Raw genomic sequence first — 11,382 nt, 5'->3', positions numbered from 1 at the left:
ATGGGAAGGGTAAACGCCAGTGGACTCTCATGATGGGTTGTGAATATTGTATATATAAAATGGACCCCAAGACCATACAGAGAGGATGATGTTGATGAACGTTGCACTCATAAGTTATATAGAGATATGGACATGTGGCATTAAATGACCACATTAAATAGCCTGATTTAGAAAAACGTGAACAGGGTAGGTCTACTGACCAAGGACAAGGAATTAAGCAAACAATCTACCTAATGAAAATAAATAAATAAATAAATTAGTAGCAGTAATAACCAAAAACACCCACCTGTTTATGTTATTCTCTTAGGTCTAACAAAATGACTAACTAAAATTCTCCTTTCAAACGAGAATGCGCAAGAAAAACATTCGCCCAGTGATGCTTTTAATATTTTTAACACTGCAGCGCCACCATGAGTCCAGAAAAAAATGAAAACCCGCAACACTGGGTTAGGCAGGGAGAGGTTGATCACGCTATAAACGAATTAGATGCAATAGGATATATGGGATAAACAAAAATAAAAATAAAAGGTAAGTGCTAGCTACTTTTGCGTTTTTATTCTTCGTCTCTAATTTTAAACACCTAAGAATGTGCTATTTCCACAGGTAACATATGCTAGCTTATGTTTTATTGAATTTGTTATCACTGTGTCGATAAAACGGAACGGCCTTCCATGACATGGATGTAGTCCATTGCAGGACATAAATAATATTGGATTGTTTCATTAAAGAGTATTTTGAAGAGTATCTATTTGTGCATCTGTTCGTCATGAAACAAACAATGCCGGAATCGATATTTTAATGTTTTTGTTATCGGCCCAACGGAATAAATTAGAATCTGCATGGTCGCGTCGGATGTTGTCACAGTAATGCCGATTCAGGTTGTCGCCCACCCGGGTTTTACTGAGCTACTGTGCATATGTCTATCGACTGCGATGAAATACACACTCTAATAAAAATAATGACTGGATTGACTTCCCTTTAAGAGGCATTATTTGCATTCAAACATTTTAGGGGCAACATTTAAGGCGTAAGGATAGCATGAAGCACACTGCTGTTTACATAGATCCTAAGAATGGAAGCGCTTGAATAATTTTTTCAATTAATTTAAGCCAGAAAACCGAGGGCAAGTCATAAAAGTTTCGTAAATATAGCCTTCCCATATCATTAATGTTCACATGCGATTAATAAGTGTACGTTTATACCCAACTTATTTGTGTGACTACTTATGGTTTGTTTGTAATTGCTTCAAATCGTCGTTTTCTCAAGCACAGAAGGCCCTAGTAAATGCCCTCATCAAATATAAAGATTCCAGAAACAATTTATTTTTCATATGTTATGATTGCATTCTTTATGGTTATTAATAATTTAAGTGAATTTGATTGAGTAGATCTGTTGTATGCCCTGCACTGAGAAGTTTTCTGACAATGCATACACTATTTACCTCAATTTGTGTACAGTTGGGTGTACCCATTTGTTCTAATGTGTTTCTGGATTTTGAAAACCACATGAATGTGATACTTGTTGAATATCCTTCTTCTGTCCACCAGCCACATTAGAGAATGGAGAATATTGCATTTGCTCTGTTTTTCTCTTGTAATTGTCAGTTTCAATTTCTGTCTGATTTTGTTCCTGTTTTAAAAACCCAGTGTGGGTAGTCAGGTTTAATCAGTACTTGGCACTTTTTCTGCACCTTGTATGTTGTATAGCTCTGAGCAGCACAGCTTGCACTTCAGGGTGGGTGAGTTTATTTAAAGTTATATACTGATTGGTGTGAGTGTCTTTGATGGTTTTCCTATTTGTGAACCCCACAGTCTAGAACAGCCTGGTTATCAATGTGTTTTTTTTGCCTTGTCTTATAACTAAACAATTCAAAGATATGGTTGAATGAACACCTTCTTAGATGTCATACTAATCTTTATGTGCTCTTTTTTATTTTTTCTATAAATTAATTTTTGTCAGATTTGTTTAATTTACATTTTAGTATGTTCTAAAACTTAGAAGTTATCCAAGATGAGTCTGACTTCTTGGTTCTTGGTGAGTGATGGAGGAACAAGACACCGCCTTCCTCGAGAAATGATTTTTGTAGGAAGGGACGACTGTGAACTCATGCTTCAGGTGATCTACCAGAACCAAATTTTAAGACTCTTTTCATACCAATTTCTGAAGATCCATTTCTAAGTATTGTAAAATGAATATGAACATAGCATTACAGATGCATGATAGACTCTTATAGAGAGAATATATTTCAGTATAACATTTGTGTTTCAGAAGTACAGCCACAAAGAATGCTTAATGTTGAAGTTAATTCTTAATTGCCAACTGGAATAGTATTTTTCTTAGCACTCTAGTGCAGTAATTGGTATGTTTAGGCATAAGGATAGCAAAAGTGGATGAAATGAGATGGAAGCATCCAAAGAGATAAATGGAATTTGATTTATATATATATATATATATATATATATATATATATATATATATATATATATATATATATATATAATACACTATATTGCCAAAAGTATTCGCTCCCCCATCCAAATTATCGGAATCAGGTGTTCCAATCACTTCCATGGCCACAGGTGTATAAATTTAAGCACCTAGGCATGCAAACTGTTTGTACGCTCTCATTCCAGGATGCCACCTGTGCAACAAAACCAGTCAACCAACAAAAATTTTCCACAGTCAACTGTGCAAAGAGTCAACTTTTTGCAGAGTCTATCATTGCAGACATCCAAACTTCATGTAGCCTTCAGATTAGGTCAATAATAGTGCCCAGGGAGCTTCATGTAATGGGTTTCCATGGATGAGCAGCTGCATCCAAACCATACACCACCAAGTGCAATGCAAAGTGTCAGGTGCAGTAGTGTAAAGCACGATGATACTGGACTCTAGAGCAGTGGAGGAGCCTTCTCTAGAGTGATGAATCATGCTTCTCCATCTGGCAATCTGATGGATGAGTCTGGATTTGGCGGTTGCCAGGAGAATGGTACTTGTCTGACTGCATTGTGCCAAGTGTAAAGTTTGGTGGAGGGGGGGATTATGGTGTGGGGTTGTTTTTCAGGAGCTGGGCTTGGCCTCTTAGTTTCAGTGAAAGGAACTCTGAATGCTTCAGCATACCAAGACATTTGGGACAATTCCATGCTCCCAACTTTGTGGGAACAGTTCTAAACAGAGTCCTGACCTCAAAGCAATAGAACACCTTTCAGATTAATTAGAGTGGAGACTGAAAGCCAGGCCTTCTTGCCCATCATTAGTATGTGACCTCACAAATGCACTTCTGGAAGAATGGTCAAAAATCCTCATAAACACACTCCTAAACCTTGTGGACAGTGTTCCCAGAAGAGTTGAAGCTGTTCTAACTGCAAAGGGTCAACCATCGTCACATTGAACCCTATGGATTAGGAATGGGATTTCACTTAAGCTCATAAGTGAGTCAAGGAAGGTTAGCAAATACTTTTGGCAATATAGTGTGTGTGTGTGTGTGTGTGTGTGTGTGTGTGTGTGTGTGTGTGCGTGTGTGTGTGTGTGTTTGTGCGTGTGTGTGTATGTATATGCTACATACACACACAAATAATATACAGAAACTAGTGGTAACTTTAGGACTCACCAGGGCCAAACCAATAAACAAACAAAACATTCTGTTTTTCCTTACATAAAACCGAATCAAACCTCAATCCCAACAAAAGTGACAGTCAATCTCCACCAATACTATCCAATATACATATTGGACGCTGAACTTGAACAAGGCAAAAAAGACATTCACATCCAAACCAGTGGAGCACAAGACATAACAAACACTGCAGAATTAACAGCCCTACAATTTCTGACTTGAGAAATGGGCCGTTAGTGATTTGGCATCATCCGGGTGTTTTGAATATTATTAATAGGTATTTTGTGTTTAGACATACTTGCCAAAAAGGTAAATTGTAACTTTGTTTGTACTATAATAAAGAGCCACTTTACAAGGTAGTGGTCTAGCTCTAAAGTCTATAGTATAGTATCATGTTTCCTCTATCTGTAACTGCAAAACCAGCCAGTGACAAACACTAGAATCTGAATGCTCAATTTCTTTAAGGTATAATACTGGAAAATTTCATTAAGGTAATTTCAGCTGTTGTAAATTAAGGTTGTTTGTATTTGTAATTTGTTGTGCAAAACCTCTGTTTACTGTAGAGTCCAGCATCACATAAGTGAATGCTGTTCTGTCAGCTTTAGAATGAAAAGTATTAATTTCTTGTTGTCCTTTTAGTCACGTAGTGTGGACAAGCAGCATGCTGTTATCAACTATGAACCTGCTACAGATGAACATAAAGTCAAGGACCTGGGCAGTCTTAATGGGGTAATAGACCATGAGCAAAATGCAGTTTAAATAATACACCCTGAAAAGAGGTATACAATATATGAAAGAGGTCATGCAGTAAACGTTCTGTTTTCTCCTACAGACATTTGTGAATGATGTAAGGATAGAGGAACAGCAATATGTGACTTTGAAGGCAGAAGACAAGCTGCGGTTTGGCTATGATATCCTTTGAGCGGCACCATTTACAATTTAGATTATGATTTTTAATCTACAGTCTCCACATTAACAACAAACATCAAACATTATCGGGGGGAAAAAAGATATTCATTCTTTTTCAATAAGGTTTGTCAAGAAGTTAGGATGGCCATTGTGCAAACCTGATGCTGTGGTGAATAAGCCATTGTGATTCTGTATGTAAGTGGCAAACAGTGGATAAGCATGATTTTTACTGGATTGAGAAGCAGTCTTCTATCTATCTTAAAGATTATTCTAATTATGTTCCATGCCATGATGCAGAGATGGCCACAGGAGTGAGCGATTTGTGTTGAAGTCGCACTTAAGTCGCCTAGAAAAACACTTCTAGGATTGTTTCGTTTATGCTAGCCAGTTAACCATCAATCCAGCCAATATATGTCCATCTCCTGTCCCTAAGTTTATCCTGGTATTGACTTGAGACATGACTTGGTCTCTTGCCAAAAAACTTGTACTTTGCAACTTTTGAACATCTCTGGCATGATCACAACAAATCTTGCAGACAATATGGGAGCATGGTAAAATCAGAGTACATGATATCTATCTATTTTTAATGACCTTGTTCATCCCTGCTTATTGTAAGTGTTTGATTTTTGCTTTTTGTTTTGTTACCAGCTTACATTAAAGGCTATTAAGAAACATCGTAGGAACACTTGGAATATTTTCTACAGCATCTTTGTACTTGGACCAACTGGGTGAACAACATGAGAAAATAGCAATTTAAAAAAGAAACAATTTCTTTGATTGATTTGTCAGAGGTAATCAACTGAATTTGAAAAAGAAGGATATGTAGTTTTTAACAAAATAGCCAAGCTTGCCAGTTACTTTTCTGTTCAGGTTTTGTGGATGTTTCTCTAAGCTTCAGCTGATCTAAAATCAGTGTGTAACAGGTGTGAGGGAGTCGAGGATATGAAGACGAGGTGCATTCAAATAGGCTACGTTTTTTAAATGAACACAGAACATGCTCACAGCTTGTAAAAACCACATCTAACAAACGTATAACACTCAGCAGGCTTCACGTCAAAGATGACCACAAGACGATACAAACACACACACTATATACACACGAAGCCTAACAAGCACCGCGTGAAACACATTAGACTAATGAAACAAGTGAACACACACACCCAGCCATGCCCACCGAAGTACATATAAAGACACAAACTACATTAACACATGCCCGAAGGGAGAGTTCCGGGGCTGTAGCGTGACAGGGCCCTCCACTAATGGCACTACCCGTCCAGGGGTGCCTTTCGCAGCAATAAAGCCCCTGGAATCACACGCGTCTGGGAGTCGTCGACTCGCGGTGGAGAGTCCACCACAAACCAACTTAGAACACCCTCCCTGGGAAAACAGGGGAAAAGACATTAGACACAACAGGCACGTTCAAAAAACACAAATGGGTACATGTAACACAAAAGGCACAAGAGTGAACAAGGGATTGGGGAGAAACACCGGAACAGACAAAAACACAGGAACAGGGATCAGAGGAAATAGGAGACCAGGCTACCAGGCCTGCAGACCCGCGACTGGGGAAAAGGGCTGTCCTGGTGTTACGGGTTTCGACCCCGATCCTTTTCCTTTCTGTCCTCTCGCGGGGCCCCGCGGTCGGTCCCCCTCATCGCGAGCCACAGGAGCTTGCGCGGGCTCCTGTTTCTGGACCGGACAGTGTGTGGTCCTCCTGGCAGACACTGGAGGGCATTACCCGATGCGTGGCTCCCTATGAGTACACGTGGTCCTGTGAGAGGCCTCGTGTGGGCGCTCTGCGGGCTCATACCTGAGCCACACTCCTAGAGGGGGAGCTTTATGCGGCACCTCTCGCCGTTCCTCCTCGAGTTCCATCTCCCCCTCTGAGGAGTAACGGCTCCTCATGTGGTGGACTCAGGTGTACTGCCTGGACAGTCCATACTTTCATCCTCCAATGGGGACAGCGGAATGTCCTCGGCCCGGTGGCCCCTCCTCCCTCGATTTCACAGTTACCTCGGAGCACTCCGATGGAGCCAGCCTCTCCGCCTCCTCCCCAGAGCAAGCTTCACCCTCCGGGCATTTGGACCGAGTGGGACTGGTTTCTTCCTCATCGTACTCGGACGGAGGGGGGCTGCCCTCGTTACCGTAATACTCTGTGGGGGCTGAGCACATGGACAGTGGAGGGCTATCGTCAGCACCATAATGCTCCGGGTCAACTGCGTACTCCGATGGAGGAGGGCTGATGTCATCCTCCTCGTAGTACTTCTTCTCCACCTCATACACCGAAGGAGGGGGGCTGAGGTCTTCCCCCTCATAGTATACGGTGCCGCCAATATCGTGCTCGCAGCAGGTGAATTGTCTTTGTGCTCTCGGGGTGTCCCGTCCCAGGAAGGTGTATACACAGCTGATGAGCTCGGTTCTGTGGTGCGGAGGCACATACAAGCAGTGTGCTGGGCAGTGAGAATGCAAGTTGGCTCATTGGATCTTGTGGTCCAGGGCACAGTCTACTGTGGCCACAAAGCAGGAGAGGGGGAGGACTGGCCCTTCCCTGGTAGAGGTGGCAGTCGTGATGCCAAGAGAGTGCATCCACCATCCACAAAAGCTGAATCATTTCAGCCGGTCCCAGATTCTAGTATCTGGAACTGTATAATAATATAGTCTGTTGCACTGCGAGACTGGTGCAGGCGAAACATGGATTGCCCACAGACTGTACCTTGGCGAGGATGATGGAAAATCTCTTTGAATTCAGGGATGAATTAGAGCAGGAGTGAAAAACTGGACATCAGAAGTGTACTCTCCCCGTGAGTCCTGCCTACTCTGGCATATTCTGGCAAGCAAGGCTGGTACATGAGCTACAAGTCGCACTGGACCCCAAACACCTCACAGTGCTCAGAAGTGCCCTTGGAAGTAGCAATATGGTACCACACTGGTTCTGGTCCTGCCCAACCCTGCCTGGTTGGAAAGAGCCTGGATGCAGTTAGCGAGAGAGCGGAGCTCGCCAAGTTAATGATGCTGCTGCTCAATAGCGGCTTGCTGGGCAGCGATAATACCTGCCACATCAGTGGCACTCGCATTGCTACCCTTGGGCTGTGCAAACTGATGTGAAATGGAAGCAGCGGGAGATGAGGGTAGCAATGGCACATCTTTAATGCATTATGCCAAACCAGCATTGATTGCTTTTGGATTTTCAGAGAGAACTCACCTTGTCATTTATCCCTTCTTCTTTCTCAATTCCTCTATATACTTACATGAAGCATTTATAAAAACTATTACTGTATATCTCATTATACTATTTTATACTGTAACATGTGGTCCCGCCCCCCCCATGTCAATCATGGACTTGTTGGTTTTGTTTTCCTTTCCATGTGCACTTTTACGTAGTTTCCACGTTATGTTCATCCCCTTGTTCTGAGTCATTAGTTTCACCTGTATGTAATTAAGGGTTCTCTGGTTTTAGTATTTAGATGCCTGCTTTTGTTTCCTGAGTTGCTGGTGATTGTTTCTATGTATGTGCATCTCGGCAGAGTTTCATGTTAAAGTCTTGTCTGTTATATTACGTTAAATCCTGGTGGTGTTTCTTGGTTACTCCAGAGTGTTACTTTCGGTCTGTGTGCGTAAGTGTTATGTTTTGCTTTTCCTCGTGATTTGTGTTTTAGTTCTTTGGTGTTTTCCTTCTTTGTCCCTGTTCATTTGTGGAAATGTAAGACCGTTTCGAAGTCAAGTCTCTTGGTTAGTCGTGCGTGTTTTCGTAGTTGTACGTCGTAGGATCTACGTTATCTGTCGTAGTGTTTTGTGTTGAAGTCAGTCCAGAGTGTCATACTTGGTTTTGTCTAGTTGGTTTCCTTTAATTGAAGGTAGAAGTGTATTTGGTGTTTAGTAAGTTTTGTCTAGTGAGTTTGAGTTGTGTCTGTGTTTTGTATATCTCTAGAGTTATAATTGAAGTGTTATTGTTTTTGTTCGTTCTTTATTCATTATGCCCCGTCGTGCTCGTAAGTCTAAGTCTAAGTCTGATATGTCGATCGGTTGTTTGTCTCTTGTTCGCTCCTTCGAGAGCACACACATATTAAATGGTTTATCTCCGCAATTGTGTCCGCCCCCTGCTCCCTCTGAGTTAGAGTCGTTACATATACTTGAAGCAACAGCTTAAACTCTTCATATTGTATAAATTATATTTATGATCTGAGGTACATATATACTTCATATGAATAATATATATTATTATATAATACATATTATGTTATATTATAATAATAATATATAGTAGGATATAGGGGTGTAATGCTCTGGAAACATGCGAGGGTGGCTCCATGCCCAATCATATGTTTTAATAAAAACAATGAAAGCAAACTAAGACAAACCTGAAACAAGGAATGAGGGTACAGGCAGGCAAACTAAACAAGGGAAAAAACAAGAGATGTAACATTACATACTAACAGCAGCAATAATCCACAATGGTACTGGCATATATAAAAACAGAACACCAACAGGAAACACCTGTGAGGTAGATTACACAAGGGAGGTGTAACAGAATGACACAGGTGGGAAGCAGGCAGGGCAAAAAACCAAAAAGAACAGAAGGTACATGTCTAGACAAAAAGCTAAATGACAGAGGAGGGGCAACCATGACAGTAGGCCAGTATGGTTATCACTGGATACCTAGAGGTTCATTATAGTGTATATGGTGTAGCGGTATATTGATTGATTATGAATAATTATAAGGGGCACCACCCTGAAATTTCAGGGGAATATGGATTTGATAACTGGAATAGATTAAATGATCAGGCATGAAAATCTGTCACCTTTCGGCGAAATTCGCCGTTTTGAAGTTGAAAACGGTGACCTACGCGAATCGTGTAGATCCGATGAGTTTTTTGTTTGGGGGGGTGGGGGGGGGGGGTATATCACGGACGTAGTTTTGGGGGGGGGACGGGGGGGGACATGTCCCCCCCACTTTTTCAAAAGCCGGTTTTGGTCCCCCCCAGTTTTTACAGTTAAAACCAAATATTTAAGTAGCGACGAAGTCATGTCCCACCCACTTTTTAACGGTTAAAAAAACAATATCCAAATAGCGACAAATCTAGCACTAGGATCATGCAGCTCCGAGCTCCCCCCCCCCCCCGCTCAACAATTTTTGTTCACAGCGCTCAACAATTTTCATTCAACCCCCCCCCCCGCTCAACAGTTCGCCACCCCAGGTTGTGTCCCCCCCACTTATGAAATCAAAACTACGTCCATGGGGTATATTATATGATATTTTAATTATCATATTGACTTAATTAGCAAACAGAGCACTTCCGAAATTGGCTATTTCAATGACAGTGGCCAGCAGTTTCCGCCCAGAACCATCATAGAGGCCAAATAGCGTTTCAATCATATGAACGTTCTTCATTCATGTTATTCATTTACTGCTAAGCGGGACGAGAAGCAGGACCTAGTGCTACACCGCGGACAAGTCAGAAGAGCGTACATTTACCACTACATTTACCAGATCGTACATTTACCACTACATTTACCAGATCGTACATTTTTAATTGGGTGGATTTAATTGGGTTATTAATGGTTTCAATCGTTTTCATATTTTGCGGTAAAACAAAGTTACTGCCGTTCGCTACAGCGTTGAACACTGTCAGATCTAGCCACAAGCTCTTGTGATAAATAGGTAGATAGATAGGCCTATTAAGTTCGCGTCAACCCCATGTAGTGACATAAAATAAGAAACAAGATTTTTTTCTAGTGTTTCTGTAGTTGTAACTGGTGAATCCAGGGACGTGTGAGGATCACATTCGCACCAGGGCTGAAAAGGTTGAAGATGAAGTTGTAAACTCTTGTCGTTTGAGTCTACCCTGTGCTTTAGCTCATGTTAGAAGATAAAAACACGTAAACCTGTGTAAAATTTTATGGATTTTACTATATTTTACGGAGCCCGTAAGGTGACATCATGTAAAAAATAAATAAATAACGCGTGGCCACGACTTATTAACGCGTGGGAACGAGATACTAACGTCGCCTTTCACACGCGGCAACAAAGTTTATTTTTTCACAGCAAAGCAAGCAGATCCCAGGGATGTTCGCGAACTGACTGCCCAAGGAAGGTAAACCTGGCTTTATATAAAGTAATACTTAATTATCTTATTCGCACGCGTTAGTAAGTCGTGGCCACGCGTTATTATATTTTTTACATGACGTCACCTTACGAGCTCCGTAATATTTGGCATCACCTGTCGCTGTATTCCCGTACACCAGCAGCCACCCCCAACCCACCCCCCCCCCCCCCCCCCCCCCCCCCCCCCCCCCCCCGTCGCAGTATACCCATGACGTCACATGTCAACGCCCCGTCGCCGTATCCCCATGACGTCACATGCCCCTCCCCCCGGTCTTCTCACCTTTTTAACCCCTGACCCATTTTCATGCCTGATGATGATATATCAGTCTCATTACCGAAGGTGAAGCTCAGAGTCTGTGCAGCGATCCTGTACCGCTGGTTGAAATATATTTGCCACAGTAGTTTGAATAAATGCATATTTTACTTGCTAACTGGAGAGTGTTGTTCTATGTCTGGGTTTGTGTAACTTGTGTACGGTCGGTGTGTTGATGAGTGGCTATGCTATCATTTTAGTCATCTGGAAGTGGCCGGGACAGTTGTCTCATCGTCTAGACCGGGTGGAGAGCGTAGCTCAACCGCAGCGCATTGTTTAAGGTATAATTGCCCAGGTGGTGTCCTGGCTTACTTTTGTTTCATGGGATCTTTGGAGGTTAAACGCCATGATGGGTTTTTAATATTTGATTTAGAAGTATGTCTTATTAAAATGGTTGAATTATTTTTATTTTCCATTTACGGTGAATATATATATATATGGATTATT

General features: G+C 41.7%; 1 protein-coding gene across 11 annotated transcripts in view; it reads left to right on the top strand.

The window, feature by feature from the left end:
* Nucleotides 1-433: 433 nt before the first annotated feature.
* cep170ab (centrosomal protein 170Ab) overlaps nt 434-11,382 on the top strand; it is a 43,514-nt gene continuing 32,565 nt past the window's right edge. For 3 of the 11 annotated variants that reach the window (XM_077015236.1, XM_077015226.1, XM_077015235.1), the window contains exons 1-5: nt 436-528; nt 1,707-1,738; nt 1,999-2,115; nt 4,250-4,339; nt 4,443-4,524. In XM_077015236.1, coding sequence (XP_076871351.1) covers nt 2,011-2,115; nt 4,250-4,339; nt 4,443-4,524 — 277 coding nt within the window. In that variant the 5' untranslated portion in view covers nt 436-528; nt 1,707-1,738; nt 1,999-2,010. Of the gene's footprint in view, nt 529-1,706; nt 1,739-1,959; nt 2,116-4,249; nt 4,340-4,442; nt 4,525-11,382 lie in introns of those variants that run through there. The other 8 variants (XM_077015229.1, XM_077015230.1, XM_077015233.1 and 5 more) reach the window with 8 other exon arrangements.

This window comes from Brachyhypopomus gauderio, chromosome 8, assembly GCF_052324685.1.
Source record: "Brachyhypopomus gauderio isolate BG-103 chromosome 8, BGAUD_0.2, whole genome shotgun sequence".
Classification (NCBI taxonomy): Eukaryota; Metazoa; Chordata; class Actinopteri; order Gymnotiformes; family Hypopomidae; genus Brachyhypopomus; species Brachyhypopomus gauderio.
The sequence above is the reverse complement of the archived record's forward strand: the minus strand, read 5'-3'. Positions and strand labels throughout refer to the sequence as shown.